Source organism: Opisthorchis viverrini (assembly GCF_000715545.1).
Source record: "Opisthorchis viverrini unplaced genomic scaffold opera_v5_23, whole genome shotgun sequence".
NCBI lineage: Eukaryota > Metazoa > Platyhelminthes > Trematoda > Opisthorchiida > Opisthorchiidae > Opisthorchis > Opisthorchis viverrini.
The window spans coordinates 2,050,167-2,074,926 of record NW_008751679.1 but is presented as its reverse complement, the minus strand read 5'-3'; the positions used below and the strand labels follow the sequence as shown (position 1 = coordinate 2,074,926).

The following is a 24,760-nucleotide window of genomic DNA, read 5'->3' as shown; positions in this document are numbered from 1 at the left end:
TGCTGATTATGGCGTCTCACGTAAATCCCACGTTATGTTCACTAGCCACAACGGCTTTGAATTCACAATCTTTTAGACAAAAACTTGGGTCTCTGCGCAAACCGTTCTACTTCTTTCCCGCCTTTCTGTTTGCAGACAGTGAGAGAATGTCGAGCATATACCACGCTTTCCGGTCGGGCATAGATCCTTTTTAGCAGCAGTGTGGCTGAGTTATAGTCATTCATAACACAATTGATATGATCATACATGAAAGGGTTGATGAAGTGAATGAGTGCGTGAAGGCTATCCGGTTTCGGTGATTCGATGTCTTTGGGTGGATGCTGGGCATGGAAAACTAGTAATTCTATCGTTTGGGTGCGTCAGTCGTGTCGGGATCGATACCGAAACACTTGAGTTGAATAATTTTATTGTCTTTAAATAGTACTCCAGTTAAGTGCAAAACTAAGGTTGAATTCAGGGTGGTGATCAATGCTTCACTCAATTGGTGGCACCTACGAGCCAAAATACGAAATGGGGAATGGTTAGTTAGATTCAAGAGTGATGCAACAAACAGTATACCACTGCCAATCATTTCGTAAATTCAACATAGTTCGATGTAGCTCAGTAGCCACATCACGAAGCTATTGATCCGTGAGACAGTTTATGAAACTATGAGGCTTGTATTTTGAAGTGCTTTTGCTGCCAAATGTCACTTGTCCATACAAAAGCAGCGTTCTGTTCACTTTTCTCCTGTTGAACTTCCTAAGGCTTATCGAACAACCCAACTAAACACATTATGTAGATGGTTTTACAACACTGTTCTCTCCATTTCAGATAGGGATGTTAAAAACTCGACGTCTGTTGTTACACAAAAACAGTTCAGGCTATGGATTTGAACTCGGAAGTGAATTACCCTATGTGGTTTCAAGGGTAAAACCTCACTCTTTGGCTGAATTGAAGCATATCCGTTGTGGTGACATTTTGTTATCAGTCAACGGTATTGACGTATCTCGGTTGTCACATCAACAGTTACTTTCACTCATCGAGTCTTCCTCATCGCCCATTGAGCTTGAAGTAGGTTCTATTTGTATCGATTTACTGGATCATAGTTCCTTCCCATACACGATGAACTGCAAGTCCCTGGTTGTGCCGAACGTAGGTTTGTCGAGTTCCAAACAAGGTTTATCTTTTAGTTTCGTCTCGGTCGGTAATAGAAATACCGAATCCTTGTACATCTGGAGGTATGGTTTTACCGGAGGATAAGCTGGCAGCGATAGTTCAATACGTTGGCAAGCTCTCAATCGCTCATCAGATTGTGATATCTCAGACCAACCTAACTAGAAAACTGTTGCCTTTGAAACAAAAAGCTGATCAAAAACAGATCGAAGGGATTAAATTAACAAACATTGCCCTTTTTGAAGCCATATATGACCGTCTACTTATCAGATTTACTTCCAAGATTTTGCGCTATTCCGGCAGTGACCTTATTGACGCAACGGTACTGGATGACGACCGTCGGTTTTTCTACATGATTATGCGTGCACCCGACTTTCGATGCCCCGCCGATGGTGGATCAGGTTGGTTCTCACTTTGGAATGTTTTTTACTTTGAGTGAAGAATACATCGTCTACTTAGCTATTCTGCTATCTTGCCCTGTTGTCTCTTTTCCCAACCCAAACAGTTTTTATTATAGGTGTGTTCTGCGCAACGAATTTGCGTACTGTTGGTTTTCCCGTTCATGAGCAGTCGAGTTCAGTCTGCCACCTAGAAAGTTTTGAAGACTTGAGGGAGATTTACTTTGCTTCGTTTGACCCTTTCGTACACCTTGAAAACCATGAAGTTTTGGCTTTGTTGTTGCTTGGTATTTTTGGTTTGCCGAGGTTTCAAGCCTTAGCATGGACTGAGGGGTTCCTTCGTCGCCAGTTAGCCTTTTCAGCGCGTGAATTCTTCAGAGTACTGTACCTTTTGGACAATATGACCACTAGGTACGTCCCTGTAACAATCTTCTATAAGCAACAAATGACGCTGCGGCAAACCCGGAATACTTTTTCTTCAGAACTTTGGGTGCACCGCATAAGGTACAGTTATCTGGAAGCTGCAATCCCGCCACGTTCCTGTTGATTCTTCGAGCTTTCTCGTGTTTGGATGTCTCCAACTGTTAGCTGTTCCTGGCAAAATTAACGTAACTGCTGTATTTCTCAGGCCAAGCGTTTGATCCATATATGCTTTATCTGCAAGGCATTCCGAAACCATAAGTGACGAGTAAGCTCCAAACAGTTACGACCGGGTGTTTTTTCTGTCTGGTTTTACTTGAAGTGTGATATATTGGTACGGAAAAACAATATTATTCTGACGTTCTGCTATCACAGTTTACCTTACCTAACTGCATTGGTTTTTCAGGTGGTACCAGCTTTTCTTGTTTCCTATTCCGATGTCTCCCACCAAGTCTTCTGGGTCACCGCAGTCACACAGATATTGTCAATCAGTTCCAGCTCACTTGCCATCGTGACCGATTGACTGGGGTTTGTGCGGAGTTTCCTAGGAACGCTGAAACAGTCGTAAGGATTCTTCGCCACATTATCGACCTCCCTATGAAAGGCTTCGCCAACCTAATGGAAACTCCCGCGAACCAGTGCCGATCAAAGTTTGTTGCGATGCAGGCAGCTTCAACATGTGGTTTTCGACAGAGGAATACAAGGCTAATTGCTGGTCGTGATTCTTTCAGCGACGTTGGGGTAACGACGCCACAGCTACCAGTGGTTGTGAGTTAGTTCTCTCATTTTGTACGTGTCAGACAGTGTGCTACAACGCCACCCCCGACCGTTGTTCTTTTCAGTTCGTTCTCGAGACTCTGGAGTTGAGGACAGTCTACAACTGGTGAATCTTGTGGAGGATTTACTGACAGTTGTGTAAATAGGCATCGTTTATCAAGCTTCACACCGTACACATGAACAGTCTGTTGTTGGACTCCCCATTTGAAAAAACTCTTGCAAACAGGCTATCGACCTGATTGATCACGATTTTTCTTCTCGTAATGTTCACCTTGTGCATCCCGGATTTCTTCCAAATCTGCTCGCTGGTTTCGTTTCAATGGCATACCGAGCGTACTCACCCCAGGTTGCGCCACATAAAATTCTGCAATAGTCGTTTTTCTGCATCTGTGACAAAGTGACACCATACTACATGGCCCTATTATGAACGCACTGGTTCACAAAGGATTTCAGTGCAAGCCTGATATCTTTGCAGATCTTGACAACAATAAACTACTCAAACGGATGATAAATTCACGGAAATGGTCCTCCGTTAATTGCGCAGGGCATTAGGCAAATGGAAAGTTGAGCAAATAACTCCCACAATTGATGACAAGATGAGATAATCAGGTCCATAAATCCTCCCATCACAGCAACAGTAAATGTGACAGTTATGCTTCCATTTGAAATCGTCTGATTCTATGCTGCAATTTGAGAGAAGCGGCATCATTGAATGAGTTTAGAACGCACTATAGAGTTTAGCTAGTTTACTTCTGCTGCACTATGCCCATGTTTATCCCATGAAAGTGCTTCGTCGACCAAACTATAATTTAATGCTCCACGTCTGCTGTCGAACCATTCCGAGCCCACGTTCTTGACCACAATTACCCCAAATACTTCAGGTTTAAATTCTTCCGAGGTAGGAGCTTTGGCGATTAAGAGTGAGACTGTTCGGAAACATTACAGTGAACTGCGGATACCTTGAGAGTTCATGGACTACTGGTTTCGTTGATTGATAACTGCCGCGTCGAGTAAGTCTGATCGCACTGAAATTAAGCTTCGGGTAGTTGTACACAAGAACATCAGATGTTTTTTGTATTGTATTGCTCTGTTTGGGCAATAGCAGCGGGGTACAGGACCCTAAAAAGACTTGTCAGGGCTATACGCCTTTGAGCACTGCCAAGTCTCATGTTTCGGTCATGTTTCGTTAAATAGTAGGTTTTTACCAAGGTTTGAACGCTGTCAACTTGAAGGGCAGTTTGTATTTGGCGTACAAAAATCCTAAGTTTTCTTTTCCACACGAAGTAGTAAGAAAAACTCCAATTTTCTCCCCAAGGTGATCAGTTCGTTTCTCTCATTTTTCAAAATCTTGCTAAGCGAGCTTAAATCCCTTATTCACACAAGATGAGGTGAGATGACTCGGTGGTCTTATAGTCAAAGTTGAACTAGAATAATTGACTTTCTTTGATCGATGATACGCTAGTTCCAATCTGGCTTATGCTAAAGTTATACAATGGTCAGTATCAATAATCAGACTAGCATTTGAGTGCTACCCCTTGTAATTCGTCGTACTACTCGGTCGTTTTCGTCCCATACCTACTCTGCTACGAAGGGCGCAGCACATTTTCCGCCTCCAAGATATTCACTGCTTTTATTTTGGAGCTGGCTACCTAAGGTTTGGTCAGGGAGGCCCCATATAAAATTCTTTAAAATAATGCCACGAGTATAGTTTTTATCACTCTGCACTTTACAATAAAACAGTTATCATCATCAGCAACGACGTCAATGGTGTTTGTCATGCAATCCGCAGGACTTATGAGAGCCACGCTACTTTCAGATTGTTTAGTCTAGATACTGAAATAAATGGCTCTCCGTCCGTATGTAGTTTTAAGCAACAACTAGGTCGTCGTTAAAATTTGTGAATTCAGTTAAATATATCAACTAGCCTAACAACCGGTAACCGCCACCGTGCTTTGGTGAGGAGTTCTGTGTTGTCTAACTGATGCTTGACTTGGATTATCGCTAGTTGCGACTCATGAGCAGTGTGATCCATTCGTCACATACATTATGTTCTCACTGGATGTGGAAGTCATGAGCCACCAATTGTACATGAAAATGACCCAATCGATCCTTATTCGGCATCCGGTTAAAGGGAGTTCATAAGGTTCTGTACTCGACTTAGGGCGAATTACTTGGGGTTGCATCAACACATTTCTATTGGACATATACGTGTCGTCTTTTCTCGTCTTCCGGCGGTACTTATTGCTTCCGTCTACAGTATAAATCTTAAATGGCATTACCTCCAACTCAGATTCTATTGGACCACTCTTTTTGTATACTGCGATTGACTACCCCAGTCGTCCTTCAAAGTTAGAATAAAGCACTTGGTGTTCGTATTGAGCAGCGTCGCTCGAAATGCTTGTACAGTATGGGATCAAAACGATACACGAGTGTTTGACTTTCCGGCAGGCTTTTCTGTCGCCCCTCCGCTCAAGTTTTCATGGTTGCAGCTGTCCTTCATAGCTGTCGTTTTTTCCACCCTACAGCAAGCGGCGATTATCGATTAATTTTTGGGCTGCCTTGTTGCTTCCATCTCAGTATATTGAACCGTGCACCATTTCTTCTTGTTTACTCTTCAGACACCTACCTTCAAACGACCGGCCACAGTCTCCAGGACCTCTGCCAGTCATATACTTCACAAACTATCTAGAGCTGCGTGTCGTCTACGAGAACGGTGGTTCGATCGACGGGGATCGGTGGTTCAGGTCAGTTAAACTGTCACTCGAAGTAGTCTGGTGCTCCGGCACCAGTTTTTTTACTATGACATTTGGTTATCGAGTTACACTCACTTGTCACTCTTAACACTTGAGCGAGAAAGATCAACGGAAAATCAGTTCTTTCCAACTTGAGCCACTAATCTACCCAGTTTGCTAGTTGGTCGTACCAATCACCTGCCGATAGTCCGTCGAAATCTAACTACCAGATATCCAGTCAGTTGCCCCTTTTCCCGAGGTTAGGAATAACATGTCAACTAGCACCACAAACTGTACGCTGGTGCGGATATGTGAAACGCACTTTGCATAAATTCTATTCAGTGGATCATAAATACTGCAGATGCTTGGACTGGACCTGGACGACCCTTAGCAGTCAATGGGTTTTGGCTCTTGATAAGACATGACCACAATGTCGACTTCGCGATCACATAGGTAGTGTTTCATGCGTGTGCGAGTTTTGCGCGACCCATCATGAACACACAGTCTACCAGTACCGCTTCAACATGCTCAGTGACGCATAGCACACATGATAATTGATTTCACCACAAGCGCTAGGTCTGTCTGCTCAAAACAGGAGGCTCGTTTGTTTGTAGTTCGTGTTTGGATAGTTCTACAAACCGTTTCCTATGGAACTCAAAAACGCCAAGCGGCATGGAATATGGATACATCTACGCTTACCCGTCTAGGTGGATTAAACTTTCCGTTGGCGCACTCAAATAAAAACACTAATTTTTTGCACGATACGATTGACCAGGATGGGTCTCCTACGCTTGACTGTCGAAAAGGGAGAAGAGAATAGTTAATGGTGTCTTTTTGCAAATAATACGTGATGTCATTTCAGACTGTAGTAAATCTTCGCCACACGTTTCCATGTTAGAACTGCACGCTTCCCTCGTCTTGCAGCACCTGGGGCGGATCAGTCCGCAAAGCGCGTCCTCACGCACCTTCGTTCTCAGTAGTCAGTAATTATCTGGTATATCTCACAAACCTGCAAAACGGTAATCAACTGTCACACTTTCATAAGCGAAAGTTGGCCTCTTGATTGAGCCCAACCAGCCTTTGATGACCCATCTCGTCTGGTTTAGTATAGCGAATACAGGACCTCATTCTCGAAGAAGCAAGTTAGGGAATTCAGGAATGTCCCCTCTTCACAGGGTGTCTCCTAGTGACAAGGTAACCAATAAGAACCGCATCTCATACTTTCTAGAATGGGGTCGTCATATTACATTTGAATTTTTCAATGTCATCTGGGTTGGATGCTGTAGTTATTCGAAGTAACAAGGTGATATTTTCTCATCTGGTATCTCACATCTGAATAAGGAACTACCCGACCAGGCTGCGGAGGCGACCCAAACGAAGCCATTCTGATAGTACGGTCTTTCATTTTTCAGCTTCATATCAAAGAACGACTCTGGCAATGCTTCTTTCAACCTTGACCTGATAAGACGAACAATATCCGTCTTCATAGTCCTTTCTACTTTGAACCTGGGACGCGACTGGACCAATGGGGTCGATGTAGTTCTACGGCGCGTTTAAATTTCGTATTCCCCGAATCACTCATGACCCACCGAAGTAGTTCCACATTGTTAATGCGTTGCTACGACCATAAACGCGAGCTGTTTCGCAGACAGCGATGGCCGAATGCAGACATCTACGCCTAATGGCCAGCTTTCGTATCCATACAAAAGTATGTATCGGAACAGCGGGTTGTACACTCAAACTTCTCAGTGTAATTCGATGCACCGCCGTCTTCTTTGATGTCGCTATTTAGTAAGCGCCATTTTTTCTTCATTTGAGAGACAACTTCTGACGGTTCCTCACCGCTTGCAGAGCTGTTACGTCGTAATTGCGCGAAGTAACTCATGACCTCAGGTTGTTCGTCCAGAAGAGTAGTGCTGGGCACCAACACGTTCCAGTTTTGCACGAGAGCCTTTCATTTAACGGATGAGAATTATCTAACATACCTATTGACTTTCGAAGTAAGACTGTCGAGGACAACTTGGGTGTCATTAAGATCTCCCCAAACTTCTATATCATTGATATGGTACAGGTCCCGTACTCTTCTCCGTGGATGTAGATCCATGCCCACACCATGTATCCGCGATAGAGTATTCATCAAGTTGTTGCCGGTCACGAAGCTGAAAAAGGATGGCCATCTGGGGTTATAATGAACTTCATTCGTGCGTTTCACTGTCGGTTTCGCTGACAATGCTTCCTTCATGGCCAGCTCATCTGATTAGGCCAAATAGACGACAACCGGAACCACCTATCTTCACAAGTTCCATTTTTCGAGCATATCTACTGCGTCCTACCCCTTGATTTTGCCTAAGACCCCTTGACCATTTGTCTCTCATGACTGGATTTGTCCTTCGAAGTCAGCTAGATCAGTAGAACTGCCGGAGATCCGTGGTGTGATTGTATGGCAGGGCGAACCACAGATTTTGGTTGCTGGTCCCTGGATAGCATGTTCGATTGATTACCGGTGCACTTCTTTGCACGTGGACTTTAACGTTGAAAGTCTAGTTTTGAGTTACCACGTTGGTTGATTGCGTGAACAACTATTCTCGCAGGCTTGCTTTCCCTTTTCTACAAAAATGCATGTACAATAACATGCACTGTTGCGTGACCAGAGTCCAAGTACTTGTCTCAGCAGGAGCTGCAATACTGGGCGGAACCTTCCCACCGATGCATGGTAGCCATACTGTCATTCTTTGTCCCACTCCAACGAGCCTTATGGGGCACCAAGTTGCAAAGTTCACGATGCCGGAAGTTGGGGCAGGCCATAAACAGATACTGGTCAGCACTCGAAGCCAATCGGTATTTGGGGTTCTCGTTTCGATTAATGTTGAGACTTGATGTCAGTTACTCGAATCTTTCATTGAGAGCTTCATCTGTGTAGGTCCTCAGACTTCTTCTCAACAAGTCGTCGGGATGGACATGAAAGTCATCTTTGACCGAACGGTCAACGATTGACCAAGTGATCATTCTGTGCATAGGCAAATACGATCAAAAGGCAGCTTGTTGTGTTCCGATATCCATTCACTTAGCAAGATGCTGATGCTATCTACTACTGCTGGGTATCGATTGTACATTTGCGTAGGACAATGTTCACACCTGCAACACCAGTTGAAGGGGCTTCTTCGAACTAACTCTGATGGATGTGGTTTGAAGACGAAGAACGTAGTTAGAGAAGCTGACTGAGGTCATGCAAGTAAGTCTCCAATAGGCAAGTAGTTAAGTTAAGGCAAGTTAAGTTAAGTCAAGGCAAGTAGGTAAGTAACCTTGACCCCAGATTTAGTGGAACTAAGCGTTGATACCTGTTGCATATTGGCATCATCATTAATGATGATGATGATGATGATGCGGTTCCAAGAGTAGATTATCGGCTAAGCCAATTTGAGTCGAAACACAGATGAGGTTAAATTCATCAGGTACTCTAGGGTAAACGGAGGTGAGGGGTCAATACCAGTTGATGTAGTCAAAGCGGTTACCCAAGGAAAGGGATTGCCTCGTCAATTTTGTGGGCTTACCTAAACTGGCTGTAAGCCAGTATAAGTTAAAAATCAAACTTTTTCTGGGCAAAATTTCTGGCCTACTAACCGAACTTTAAAGAAATAAGCAAAAAATGCCCTCCACCTTGACTGATTTGTCTATCAGCTGTGTAAATCTTGGTCAACGGTGTAAGACGTTCGGATTGTGAGACATTCTCCTGGAAAGTAAAACGGCTATTTGATGTACGAGAAAGTTCCTCCTTTTTAGTTCCGGGTAATGTTTATTTGAGTGAGAATTGCGATGGGAAGATTATCTATTGGGTGGAGATTTTCGTTTTTGTGTTTATTCCATGGAAGTATATGTAGTGTCGTCTCCCGTATGATTGAATATAAAACTCGTGCATGGGTCATCCAAGCTTGGTGGTACTTGTTTTTCTACTTTTTTCTTGCACTTATTCACCACTCTTGCTGTGCTGTCCCACTAGCAATATTCGAGTTTCTAGGATCGATTGGTCTCACTGTCCACAAAGTAGTAGCATACATGTTTAGTCCTTTCGTTTACATGGCGACAGCGAGAACCGTCATAATTACTCGGTCATATGTGGCGATTATTTTTTAGTTAACGCACGGACTGTTTTTATTGTTTTACTTTATTTTCAGGAGGCATCTCCATATGCAGCACGCACTTCCCGACTTGTCCATCGTGCATCGCTGCCTTCTCCTACATCGCAAAAACAACTCCGAACCTCCTTTTTACATTCTGCATCCCTTGACGGACTTCAGGAGTACACGGAAGACCATGAGATGGCTTCAGTGGCTAGCACAACAGATTTAGGACGTGGCAATTATGACCCGCCATCTCTTGATTTCGACTATTTCCTGAGTGACCCTGCGGCGATCAGAAGCTTTCGGGTAATCCCTTTTGGTTTTGTTCTTTTGATTGTCACTCGCCTGTTCAACCACAGGTGGGTTAAGGACGCTAATCTGAAGATGTTTTATTCCGGACTCGTTCGGGTCCCATAGGTATGCGTTGCTTCTGAATTTCTTAGCGATAAAACGGTTGTGTAATGACCCTAGGCTTCTTAGCAAACATTTGCACAGTGAAGTTCAACATCCGAAATATGGGTCATGCGATCAATCATTACAGGATACCCCCGTCACTTCTGATGAAAAGCGTTTGTGTGAACGGTGATAAGTTTCTACATTGGTCGTGTTGTTATCAAACGAGGTGATTCACACAATATGAGAGACGTTCACCCAATCAAGAATTTCAGTGTATCCGGGACAGATAAGCTACTGACCAAATCTCTCTAAGCTGGCGATGACGCATCACATGGTCAGTAAATCGGTATTTTTTTAAGGACATTGTCCCTTACACACGCTTGCAACCCATTTGTCTTTTGCCGAACGTTTGTGCAGTTAACTAATACCTAGTTACCGGAACGACCGATAGGTTCCAACTCTATCCGATTGGTTTAGGGCCCTAGTGCGCCGCTTCTAGTGCGAGGATATCAGGCGAATTGTATTTCCGTAATTTTGTAATTTTCAAGCTGAATTGTCATTCACTAATCACAACCGAATGTTACAGTGACAAGAATAACACGTAAGTGTGACTAAGATGACTAATACGGGTTTTCAAAACCCTTTTCCATGAGTGGGCAAATTACGGATCTACAACTTCAGATCCTCTGCTCACCCTCATATGGCTTTGGTATTTTTCACAGGAGGGGGCGAGGTGGCCCAAGTGGTTAGAGTGCGAATTTACTGACCGGAAGGGCCGTTGTTCGAACCCGACCTCTGTCTCTCGACTTCCCCTGTCTAGGCTTGGGCAACCTGACAGTATCCCAGCCTCCGTGCTTCCTTCGGGTAGCATGCCAGTTAGGCACCGAAAGGATGTTACAGCTTAGAGGTTTCTTTTCCTTTCACAGGGAGAGTGGCAGTCGTTGGCATGGACGTGTATTTCCCCATATGCTATAACTCATCCTCAGCGTCCTCCTGTGTTTTTTCATTGCCACAACGTACAAACTGATAGAACAGATGTGGTAGGCTGTTGAAAAGAGTTATCACTTCATTTCTGTTGCGCTCAGAATTCTATCCCGTTCCACAGCCTCTTTATGGTTCCTGGTCAATCTTTATGGAGGATTTCGAACAGTTGACTACCCTTCACCTGATTTGATGCATTTGCTCGACTGCTGCTTGTCATGTTGTTATGAGAATTATGTGTATTGTTCCCACATGCACATACTGTACCACGGTGTGGATGGAGTCGGATAGTTGTATGTGTGACGGGATCTTCAAACTGTCCGTACTCTCCAAATCTTTGATTTATTTCCACGGATACACAATGGGTCATCCCATATCCAACGTAGAATATAATTTGTGTTTTATTACTTCTTCGAAGGACGCTCCACTTGTTAAAGCTCCTTGTCTTTATGCTCAGTCGCAGATGGAATTCAGCCGCAGTTTGAGAAATCGGTAACAACACGCGTTCCTTGAGCATGCTTTGGCTGCACAGAGGTATAAACAAATCGGTTACATAGTTTTTTTTCCGATGGAACTTCAGCATGCAGGTACTAGCGTCGCAAAATTAATATCAATTATGAGCAGGTGGAGCGGTAGCTAGTGGACTGATTATTTGCCATCATGATCATCATCATCATCATCAGAGGCAGCAACATTGGTGTTGACACTGACGATTCACTGCCATACAACCAAAAAGTTCATCTAATTATATTTGAATCTCTGGAGTTAAAAGAAGAGAAAAAGAGTGGATGAGGGAGGGAACCTAGTGCTGATCTATATGCGATATTCTGAAGTGCTCCAAGCGCTCAATCAGACCATCTAGAAAGAAACTAACAGTGCGAACGCCACTGAAATCGACCAGCCGCCATTTCTTGCAGTGTCTCCAGCCGTCGCAGGTGGAATCATGAGGATCCCATCCTAGAAGGCATACTGGAACAATAACACTCAAACTCTTATTGATCTTTTTCAAACCCTTCTGCCACCTCGCGGTTTGAGCCATTCTGAAAGAGACACGGAGAATAGCACTTGTCTCTGTAGACGGTGTTTCGGCATGCGTAGAATGTGACCGATCCATCGTAGTCGATAGTGCTGGGTGTGTTCCGCGATAGAACTGCTGCACAACTAACTATCCGTTTTCTAAGCACACGCTGACGCCATCCATAACCAGCCACGTCTCTGAGGCATCGGTGGTCGAAAATCCGGAGACGCCTTACATCATCTGTCTCCAGGACGAAAACCTGGAGACGCCTTACATCATCTGTCTCCAGGGGCCATATCTCGCAGCTATACGACAAAACTACTCCTACTGTAGCCTGGTTCACGCGACCCTTAGGATCCAGTAATATGCCTTTTTGAGGCGATGAGTGACGCGAATTAGCAAACGTGATTCGACCCTTTGAAATTCTTGCACTTACTTCATCAGACATATTCCCATCAGACCTAAAATTATCCACAACCTCTAGTGATTATCCTTAAATTGTATTTTCAGAATAGGAATAGGCCTAAAAAGGAGGACGCGTAGTTGTTGGAGAGCTCATGCAACTGTGCTCTCCGACCACTACGTGGGTGCTGCTGTTGGCAGCAAAATCTGCTGTGTACTGCAGTGAGCGTCGAAGCAGCTGTCCAACGAAGCATAGGAGTGTCATTTTATCTTTTACCGCGATAAAATTAGCCATATTTTTGCCCGTCAAACCCATTAACTGCATTCATTCCCGCCAATGGTCATACTGTCATTGGCAGCATAGTATCAGAAAAAGTGCATAAACACTTGCAGCAAATGGAGTCGGGCGAAGTTTGTGGCCCCTAGCATCTGTCGCTCTGGTTGCTCATGCGTTCGCAGCCACTCTCGCCAAAGTAACGATTGTATACCCTTTGAAAAAAGTCAACTACCAGTCTGTACCCGCAGCCACTCTCGCCAAAGTAACGATTGTATATATACCCTTTGAAAAAAGTCAACTACAGGTCTGTACCCGTAAGGCAACCACACTCTTCCAGTCAATCGCAACTATCGCTTTTTTCTCAAGCTGCTAAATCGACTGATAGGTAACCTCCGTTGACCAGCTTGCATGTCGTCAAACGGGTTCACAGCAGCTGCTGTCCAGTCTACGTAGTCACTTCAGTGCTAGAAAAAGATACCATTGGCTGTCCATCGACGTCACGGATGCTTTTGATAGGGTTGCTGGAGGACGGTCACCCTATGCAGGGCTTGGTTACACCATTTGATGACTATTTCACAACCCGGGGTGAGATGGTCCAACTGGTTAGAGGGCGGATTTACTGACCGAAAGGTACGTGGTTCGAACCCGACCTCTGCCTCTCGACTTCCCCTGTCCAGGCTTAAGCAACCTGGCAGTATCTTAGCCCTCGTGCAACCTTCGGGTGGCATGGCAGCTAAGCACCGAAAGGATGCCACAGCTGAACGATGTTTCACAACCCGCAAACCATTCACATGCGTGCATAGCCGACCGTTCTCATCATTACCGACTAACAACAACATTGTCCCACGGAGTTTTCCTCATTCCATCTTCCAGTACGAAAATAACATGTCTGTTTCCCTTACTAAATACAAGTACGCTGGTTACGATGATTGACTACGGCTGTCATGTCCCTCAACCCCTCTGTAGATTCTATGATGAATGCATATGTTTGCTGATCAGATGATCGCTTTCCCACCACCAATATCTCGAAAGCTTAACGGGTATTTCTCTCATCTGTCTACGGCCTACTCAGTAGCTCACAACTCCTCTTCGTCCTCATTGTCCCTCTTTCCAAAACCCCTTCCGTGAAGTAGCTAGGTGTTACTCCATCAGGTAGACAAATTGAATGTACCACAATCAAATTGGCGTGGTAGGTTTCGGTCCAGCTTTTGATGCTGAAACAGAACAGTTTTGTCATAGGTTCATTCTTTGTATCCTTCCTCATTGTCCTTTTCCCAGAGCTCAAAGGGCGAAATTATCACCCATCTGTTAGATCTTGAAAGCACATCTGTGGTGCTGTCGCAAAAAATGTCTTGGTTGACTTCGTAGTAAGGAATCCTTCCGACACCTGTGTCAACTTCACTCAACGAGTTTTATTCAACATCCTCAGTCATTATCTCAAGCCATATCTGCGTCACATACTTTTGCTTCACTTAGACTCCTACTCACCACAATTGTGTGATACCTTACTTGGCTTGTTTTTTAATCAATCCTACTATCCCGCGTGACAACTTTGCTTTTCGCCTATTTGCGCAGACCATTCGCCTGCAGGTAGTCCTTTTCTCATCCTACTATCCCGCGTGACAACTTTGCTTTTCGCCTATTTGCGCAGACCATTCGCCTGCAGGTAGTTTAAACCTTTTCTCATGTTAGCTTGCATAGAATTTTTTGGCGACACCGTAGTAAATTATTTGCGAACATTTCTCATCAGAATGGGCGAAAAACTTGGGTGCTATGAGTGCTGCTCACCTTCCAGGGTTAGATCTATGTGGCCTTCCCTCGCGTTTGGATCGAAGCGCTGGGAGATAGGATAGCAAACCCAGGTCAATAACTCCAGTATTTCCAGTTGCTGGATGTGTAGGCACCCCCTGTATTCCGTTCAACCCCCCGCGCCTTCCCTTTTTCCAAAGTATTCATACATCAAGGATTTCTTCAAACAAATCGGCAGCGATATACTGGCGTTTTACCGCTGTCGATGGCGAGGACTTGGGTTGACATAGTTGAACTGCCGTTTTTGTTAACGCATGTTCTCTTACATGTTTCATCACAGTTCTACAACTTTTAGTCTGCTAATAAGTGTTTTCTCTATTATTATTTTCTATCTGGAGAGCCTTCTTTTGTAGTCAATTTCGTTACTGCTCCACCAATGTTCTTTCGAGTTTAACTGTTGTATTTCGAAAAAAAGTTTGACTATTCGGTCCCCATCTGCTTTCTTCCCTCAGGCTTTTCTTTCATCCGAGTACAGCTCGGAACATTTAGACTTCTGGCTTTCTGCTCGTGACTGGCGGGCTACGTTCTCTAATTCACAAGTAAGTCTTCGTCTTTTATCATTACAAATCATTGTTTCTTTGGTTGTTTCCGAACTTATCCGTCTATCCATCATGTCTAGGAAGCTCGGGAGCATGAAAAGAATTCCGATTCAATGAGTTTTGTGATCAGGGCTAGCTCGCACACTGCCTAATAAATTGACTTCCAATCAAAACGGATTTCCCGACCGATACTAGTAAATTTAAGAAACGCGTGTGCATGATAGCAACTGGCTTTTATAGAACCACATGTGGTACTCGAAGAAACTTCATGAAGTCAGCGTAGATAAGAATGAAGCGAGATAATTGCATTGCCCAACAGTCGGTCGTAGCCGAATGGTTAAATGTTCAAACTAATAGCCAGGAGGTCCTGGGTCGGGAGCTCCCTGGATTCTCATGAGGTGCGCACTGCAGATGATTCCCAATAAGGACGAAACAGTTGTAAACTAATTCTCGGCTTTTCAGCATAGGTTGGCTTCACTTACGGACGATATCTCAGTTGAGAACTCTGAGTAGCAAACCACGAGCTTTGCTGGCCCCGATCGGCAACCTAGCTATCCAGTATTTTCAGTCAACTGGTGCCTCAGAGACCGCATATCTGCTATAGGGTGATCAGCTATGGTCGAATATGGACCAGTGCTTAGCATAGGGGGGTTAGAGTGCGAATTTACTGACCAGAAGGTCCATGGTTCGAACCCGACCTCTTCATCTTGACTTCTCCTGTCTAGGCTTGGGCAACTTCGCAGTATCCCAGCCCTCGTGCTTCCCTCCGGTGGCATGGGAGCTAGGCACAGAAAGGGTGTTATAGCTAATAATCTTTTTTATTTACTGCTTCGCATTAATGAAAGGGAAGCTAGGTTTCGGCTAGTACAGAGTCGGGAAAGTGTTTGTCTCACGATAGATGAAATATCCAAATAAGCTTGATGTATTTTGAATTAATCAGAGGTTATGAAGTCGCGTAACCCGGGTTCCTTTTTTTTAACTTATTTCCGGCCTGACTTCTTTTCAACTAGTGACTGAACCATCATTAAACACGTCTCCCTACGATTGTTCTTTGCACTGCGAAGCTGCGTCAAATGCAGATTGGCTCTCGGCTTCTGACAATTGTGAGCGCATCACGATAGTCTGTGTCCTAAATTCCTTGAATTCTGTGAAATTAAATTGTGGTGAAATAGGCCTTCTAAATAGCCAATCTACTTAGTTATCAGCTCAGATGTGGTTGGTGTTCGTCCATCTCCCTTCAGGGGTCAATTTCCATCTAACCGAGCACTACATATGGGTAGCAGATCCTAGTTTCTGTTAACGCCTGAAATTTCAGAGAATGTCAGTCGAACAGCCGGTTCGAGTTGCCTTCATGCTTTGAATTCATTTTTCTGTATTACAGACATGTAATTCAGCAGCCAAGACAATATTCAATACGTTTATCGACCCCAATTCTTCATGTGCGGTCAACATCGACCAAGATGCTGTCAAGCAGGCCTCAAATCAGCTGTCTTGTCCACACGTTGACATGTTTGCGCAAGCCGAAAGGCAGGTGGGTCGGAGGCTTTTTCTGATTGTCACACATCAGCATAACAACACCCCATTACTGACACTCCTATTGTTGCACGATATGTGCCTTCTCAATTTTTTCTGTTTTGTATTGCCTTACTGCGGCCAACTTATAGTGCAAAACACCACTGAGGCTACTCGTCCTAAGTGATTCATCCCTCTGTCTGACTCAAAGCTTCTGTCGCTAAGGCAGCGTCCACTGAGATTATGGTCATGTATATCTTTGTAATGTACTGATAAGGTTGTTGAAAATCCGTCGACAGCCCACGACCGGTTTCGCCCTTTTTGGGGCTCATCAGGTAGGCGCAGTCCCCGGGTTTCCGTCAACCTTATGTTCTACTTGAAACCAAATTGCACGAAATTAGCGAATATACACTCATTTGCAAACTAATTTGGTTTTTTGGAGAGACTCACCTGGAACCCAGCTGAATCTTTCGTTTATGATGTTCTCAGGCAACTGAATGTGCTGCACCAGGCCGCCTCATGTTTCAGTCGCTACGATATGGTCACTTTTTATTTTCAGGGACATATTGCCCGCTGAAAGAGTTCAAAATGTTGGTAGAATAATTCGAAGCGGGCCCATAATCAGGCGCATTTCAGGGCGTTATTATTCCCAGTTAAACTTTTGCAGCTAATTAAAACGCCAGAGTTTTATCATTGGTTTTCACCATACAGCCATGATTTCTCTCTTCAGTCCATCCACAAATGTTAGTTAGGCCATGTATTGTGCACGCCGAACCATCATTAGCCAAAGACAATGCTATTTTTCTACACGATTAAGAGTGGCGCAAAAGAGTATGATAGCGATTACGGAAAGTCCGGGTACTGTCGGCGCGACTTGCATTCCAGAATGGAGCCCGGGTGATCCCTTTTTTGTATGACTAAAGGCGCCGCAAGCTACGGTTGCTAATCGATGTCGATAGTATTCTTGTTGTCTGTTTCTATCCAATGTCTAAATGAGTGTCTAAAGTTTAGGCACTTCGGAAGGATTGTGGGCTGGGTGGTGGCTACCAAAGGGTCAATTACCAACCAACCACTTTTCTCCTTTTCTCCACAATATGGTTTTCAAATAAATCATGGTTGTACGTCAGCGAAATCTCAGTGTGAAACACTGATTCGTGCTGTCGACGATGATATTAGCGGATCGTGTTTGATTGCATATCATCATCAGCATAACATCAGTGTTCAATTGTGATGTTACGCTACCGTTTGCGTGTCGCTGAATGTATACCGAAAAGTTCCATGAATTCTTCTAGAAGATTTATGTTGTTGCTTTACGGAGTGTGGACTTCTTGGTAGCAGTGAAGGACTATTGTTCGTTGTCGTGTACGTGACACAGAACTGCCTTTTTTTACCATCATTTGTCTCCTCACCTCCTGAAGCTCAGCTTACCAAATGTGATCTACACACTCGCTGGCTCTGTTGTGATTTTTCCTTGATGAATTTTTAGCTGGTTTCCGGCTTATGCTGATAGAATGGGTTCTGTCTGTTCATTCTTTTTACATATTCATCTTGTTCCTTGGTCAGAACCCGCATTTTGGATTCCCTCCTCACTTCAGGTTTATCAGATAATGAAGATGGACCCGTTTCCTCGATTTCGGGATTCCCAGTTCTACCGGGATTTTCTCACATCACTCCGGCAACAATCTTCAGAGGGCAAGGAGAATTTTTCTCCCACTACAGACATGGTTACAACTTCGTGTGTGCCGAAGAACCGGTCTACTGGAAGAGTGACTGGACGTCTATCCACTCCAAACTGCGCGACCGTTATTTCTACTCCAACTTGCCGCATGTCGTTGGACAACATGATAACGGAAGATTCAACCCCAGTCCCGCGGTTGAGGTCTGCTTGTCGTAGCTGGTCTACCAGAAGTCAGTTTCCCCTTGCGAATTAAACTAATTGTTTTCACTCTTGCTGTGTGAACTTTTTTAAAAGGTTACTTCCAAAGTTTGAACATTTTTGTGGGCATGAAAGGCCGTACCTGTTAAATACGACCTTAGTTTTCCGATCGCTTTTGTGTTTAATGAACGGTGCCCTTCGTTACTGATAATTGCCTCATTTCAAACACATTCGATAGCTTTAACTTAGAAAGTAGTGGGTTATTTTTAAGTTTGTCTTGTCAGAAACCCGACATCGGCGTTTTCTGCATTGATCTATGGGAAGGCTGATTGAGCTTTTTTGACATCAGCAATTGTTTCATCTCGCGGATCTGGTTTGATTGTTTATAGGGAGGAATCTGTAATAAGGGTGTTTTTCCCAGCTTATTTCTCGGTCTGAACCTCCCCAGCTAGCGTTCACGTTAAAACAACCACCAAGGGCGCACAAAGTATACTAACGCCCAAAACAAAGTCAGGAACACTTGTACAGCGCTTCGTATACATAGCGTAGGCGGCAATAACTTTCTGGAAATTCTGACGTGCTCTGGATGCGCCATTGGCAACCGGCATTCGGCCAATACTGGGACGTGATTGGCTGTTGGGTCCAGATCTCGTCTTGATGCCGGACCGGCAGTCCTCCCGAATTCTTGGCCAATCTTGCGTAGGATGGACTTCTCGGCCGTAGCAGCACTTGATTGCGAGCGGTAAAGAGGGGTCCGTATGGAGTTCCGCCTAACAGAATCTACATCGATATTCTAACTATTCAACGTAGTCGTAAGGTCTATCTCATGATTTGTGTACGCTTTCTCACGTGACTTGAACACTTCTGTTAGGCAATCCTGGCCGATTACCGGTACGGTTTTCCTCAAACTGTCTCTGATATAACTCTAACACCTATCATGTGCACGATCTACATTCCTTTGTGATGCTTTACACCTCTCATATCAAACCTTAACCAAGTCGGTGACACGGCGACCGAGAATTATCTTTGATATTGGAGGCATCATTTTTTCATGGCAAGCAGTCCAGGTATCTTTGCTTAATATATGAATGCAACCGTCAAAGTAGTAGGTGTATCGATAGAGTTATGAAGTCGTCCAAAGTAGTTTCATATCAGAAGTTGAATATTCCGTGGGAAATCGCAAATTCTCACCGAGTCACGTACAAATTGATGTTGGGACACTTAGGGTCCCGTAGGGCTATCATGTTGAATCAATCGAAACATCTTATGTGAAATACTGGATCGTTTTACCGTTTATTCAAGCATGAAGCTTCGTCCAGGCCGCTAGGACAAAAGTTCATGGCTTCACAAGCTCGCTCCTACTTTTTAGCTGCAAGCGTTCTGGAGGTCTTACGTAAGTAACCACAACGTGTCCTAACCCAGCGATCATGCTCATAAACGGACCAATGGACTCAAAAAGTATTCTTTTGCTTTTCAGGTCCACTGTTTGTTTCCGGTAGTTTTGAGTAAGTTTGTTTTTCTTCTCGTGCATCATTTGTATACACCATGAGTATGTCTTGATAAGGGTTAGCTTATCCTGTTCATCTACTACCGAAACGGTTGAGTATTACTCAAGAGGACTTTTGATATTTTCAAATAAGGGCCAAAAAAGCGGATGATGACACTTAGGTCAGCTTCAAAATTGACCATACAAATTCCGTGTTGTTAGAATGTTGTGACGATTCGCTCCTTTCTTTCCCTTTTCTTCCATATTTCCGTTGGATGGCTTGCATGCAGGGGACTTGTGGAGCTGTCTAATTTTCAGCCTAACATCATTCCGCGTGATGTTCTCGGCGATTGACTGGTCGGCATTATCAAAGCTATCCTGCCTTTATTGTGATTCAGTTACAGGCGGCAGCCGTAACGAAGCCGCGAGTTTCGATGCAACAGAAAACCCAACCGACAATGCTTGCTGCTTGAAAGTCTCCGCACGCTACTACTCTGCATGAGTTCTAGTAGTATGATGGTTAGCTTAATTTGTACCGTTGACAAAACGGAATAGATACAAGATGGTTAGTCATTGACAGTGATGCGTCGTATAAACATCTGTGTCCGACAATCAACCACTGCCAGTGTAGATCATTGGAATTGACGTTTCGCTCGATACACGCCTGTCGACCCTAAAGAGCTTAGATACGTTCATGACGAGATAGCTCAGAGGTTAGATAGAGCAATTACTGGCAAGAAGGTCCGTGGTACTGACCTTACGTCTGCATCTCGACTTCCTCTGTCTAGGCTTGGGCAAACCTGGCAGTATGTCAGCCATCGTGCTTTCTTCGGGTGGCGTGGCCGCTAGGCGCCGAAAGGTGTTACAACTAAAGATTTTTTACATGCGTCACGTGGGTAGCACAGATAGCAAAACCAACAGGGGGTGGATAAGAGCGTGACACTACACGATCATACCAGTCTGACCTGAAGAAGTGAATGACCGAGTAAGAGAGCACTGAGTGGATCGTATGTGCGCGGTTACATTGAGAATCTGTTAGTAAAGTGGTGGACGGTGTTTATTAACGGCGAACAAGTATTCCGTGGATGGTAGTGAGATGAGATATGGGAATTTTCCATTGAGATTTCGTTTTGCAAGTGTAGCCAACCTACGCTGAAAAGATCAAAAGCACTATACAGTTGTTTCACCAGCAGTGCACCTCTCACGAGACTCCAGGGAGTATCGAACTCGTGGCCTTCCGACTAATAGCTCTAACACTTAACCATGTGACCACGACCAGCCGATCAGCACTGTGACTAACTCGCACTTAAACAGAATACAACGCCACTCATCCTTCAGTCACCGAACATACGCGGGATCAGCACTGTGACTAACTCGCACTTAAACAGAATACAACGCCACTCATCCTTCAGTCACCGAAACCACATACGCGGTCCCGTGTTGACTGGCTTCTCGAGTGAATACTTCTCAACTGGAAGTTTCACTTGTCTTGTGAATTTATTCTTATTCTCAGGCACCTGTAGATTGATCGTAGTGTGAGCTCGGACGTAGTGTAGTTGGCCAAGCGTTTAAGTTTCCAAATCACTAGGTGCGAGGTTGCTGGTTCGGAACTCCCTGGAATTTCATGGGATGCACACTGGTTATGATTCTTAACAAGGATGAAACAGCTGTACGCTACCTCTCCGCTTCTCAGCCTAGATAAACTTCACTTACAGGGCGAAATCCCAATGTAATACATATAGAATGAAACAGTACCTCCGAATGGAGGGATCCAGCAAAATCACATAATTACCACACCATCTGAGAGGTGACATTCTACTTACTTTTGATATCTCAACTACCACCGCGGAATCACTGCCACAAATAGGATGTTCTGGACCATATATCCAGTGCTGCGTAGAAGTTAGCTAAGAAAGCAACTCGAATGTTGAAAAATAATAATAACTGTTCAGCTGTGATACCCTTCTAGTGCTTAGCTGCCATGCTACCCGAAGGAAGCACGAGGGCTGGGATACTGCCACGTTGCCCAAAACTAGACCGGAGCAGTCTGGATGCCAGTGTTGGTTTTGAACCATGGACCCTCCTGTCAGTTAGTGCGCGCTGTTTCTAGCTATCTCGATTAACCATTCCAGTCACCACGGTGGATTTTTCCGATTCCCACTGTCATGCTTAGTCGTATGAGCCACTTCTCGACGCTAGCTGTATTCAGTTTCCTGCTCTTGGTTCTTGTTGTGGTGGTGTACCAACAAAACTCCGTGGATAGTTGTTTCCGCATCACTTCATTCACATGTGCCACGTCTTTCGCAGTGCTTTTTATGCGACAGAATTAGCTGAAACGAGCCTGTTTTCCGGATTTACCTCCGCCTTACTTCCTCAGATTCTCGATAGTCTGATCATTATCCGGTCAGGATTGATGTGATACACAATCGGTGGACTGATCGAGTTTTCCTCAAACGGTGTTAAGCTTTTCCCAGTCCTATGTTTTATTCGTTTTCTGTGCACCCCGTACTTCCTAAGATCTCGAATCTCAGCCAGTCGATCTGGGTATCTTATCTCGTTTCGTTCGTACCTCCACCTAACTTTTCCACAAATGTATCACGATTCCTCGGACGGGTGTTTTTGTTCCGTACTATTCCAGCGAAAAAGAAAAGGAAAAGTACTCACGTGTCCTACGGAATCGCTCCAACATACGGTGATAAAAGACGGCAATCTTGGGTCGGTCTCTCAGTTTGTATATATTCGGTTTTATCTATTGGACGTACAGTATTTTGGTGAATAAAGTCTATATTTAGGCCAGTTGTGCTTCGAGTTCTTGTTACTGACGGCATGTGTATCACTGTATAACCGATGGTCAGCAGAATTTCGATTTTGTTATCTGCATTATTTATTTTCTTGTCGGGGATTGGCACCAGTATGTTAGCATATTTCATTTCAGGAGTTTCTCGATTGTCATTTTTTCGATTATAGGCGATAGCTTGTTTTCCCCAGAATGATCCTAGACACACTGAATCTCGCGATGGTTGGTCCCCTTATACCTCAGTGTCGATCTGTGCGTCACTTCTTCAGATCGCAATCCTCTTGCAGTTCAGAGCCAACGCTGTTCTCAATTTTTCTCTGACTTCCGGACAGTTATGTTCAATAAAGTGATAGACAAGGGTAGGCTGCTTGTTTTTTGGCCGAGCAACGTCACTCGGTGCTTTGTTAGTGGCACTACTTGTGAGGCAGCTACTGTGCAACCACCAGCATACCATTTCCGGAGAATCATTTTCCAAGTCCTGTAGGCGAAGTAATCTCAGTATCATCAACAGCAATACTTCAGTAGTGAATACTTCGATACGTCTATGACGGACGAATGCAACAGTAAGGTGCAGAAAATAGGGCGGAAGGCTTAGTCAAAGCTGTCTTATGCCTTTAGGGAAATCGACCAAGAACAACACATTACATTATACAATCGTTCAATTATAGCACTATTTCGCTAACTAGCTGTCATGTCACCCGAGAGAAGCACGGGGACTGAGATCCTGCTGGCCTAGACAAGGGCATTCAAGATGATGATGTTAGATTCAAACCACGGAACTTCCGCTCAGCAAGCTTGATGCCGAACGAATGGACCCTCTGGGCCTCCTGTCAGCTGAGAACAAGAGCCAAGTAAGCGCACCTGTACACCATATTCGAGTAAGATATCAATGGGGTTACCAAAACATTTGTTACGAACTCCATCCGACAGATTCCATCATATGACGATAGGCAAACTTTAGCTAGGTGGTTATACTTGGAACTGATGGTGTGCTCACCGCGTGCCATTTCCTGCGTGTGGAGAGTCACTCCACCTACCAAGAAGGCTCGAAAATCCCTTTGTGTTCACTTTGACAGTAGCCTTTTTCATAGCTAATCGCCCTACTATAGCTTGTCACCGACAAACCCTTCTTAAATAAGATTTCGGTTTCTTTGGCAGCCATTAGTTGGGAAATCTTTGTACCGTACTGAACCACCTTAGCCTGATCAGCCTTATTTGATGATCAAGTGGTTCTGATTCACTACCAAGTACTCGCTTAAGTCCCACTACAGTGCGAACACGCTGGAGTCAGTCAGTGCCTGCTATCCGGCGAAGTTCATCATCATCATCATCGACAGCATGACATCAGTGTACAACACCAATGCTTCACTGCCGTACAACCATGACTTATTTGAAAGCCTTATTGTAAAGAAAAGAATAAAGATGGATGGGGGAGGGACTTATTGCTAGCTTAACACAATCATTCCAAGGTGCCTACGCCTCCAGACATTTACTCAGGCAATCTGGACAGAAACTGACAACAGGAACGCGGATCACGCGGTCCTCATCCTGGAAGGCGAGTAGCACCGACAGCACCCAAGCGTTTCGTCATCTGCTTCATACTCCTCTGCCAGGTCATGGGTTGGCCACCTCTCTGTTTACGCCACTCCGAATTGGGTATAGAAAATAGTACTCTTTTCGGTAAACGATGATTCGGCATGCGTAAAACATGTCGCAACCAACGCAGCTTCTGGTGCTGGACACATTCTTCAATGGAAGTACCCGTTACACAACCGAAAACACGCTTTCTAACTGCCTCGTTACGGATTCGCTGACACCAACCCACACGAGCTATGGTTCTGAGACAACGATTGTCGAACACCTGAAGATGTCTCAGGTCCGCTGCTCGAATAGGCCAAGTCTCACAGCCATACAACAAAACAGCTCGTACTGTACACGACATGGTTGTGCACAACCACTAAGCCACCACTACGCACAACTACGCACTGATGATATCACCTCAATTGGTGATGAAACGTTTGCAACCAAATTGCCCAGCTCAGCGAACAAGCCAACGACCGTCTACGC

At 44.5% G+C, this 24,760-nt stretch overlaps 1 protein-coding gene across 1 annotated transcript; it reads left to right on the top strand.

Moving 5' to 3' along the window:
* Positions 1–813: 813 nt before the first annotated feature.
* On the top strand, positions 814–24,078 carry T265_12912 (hypothetical protein; the record flags this gene model as incomplete). Its single annotated transcript, XM_009166220.1, has 11 exons — positions 814–1,053; positions 1,089–1,134; positions 1,173–1,556; positions 2,380–2,741; positions 5,369–5,494; positions 9,655–9,906; positions 14,936–15,022; positions 16,404–16,553; positions 18,130–18,442; positions 22,535–22,611; positions 23,965–24,078. 11 exons carry the CDS (start codon positions 820–822, stop codon positions 24,076–24,078), a joined length of 2,145 nt encoding a protein of 714 aa, XP_009164484.1.
* Positions 24,079–24,760: the final 682 nt, after the last annotated feature.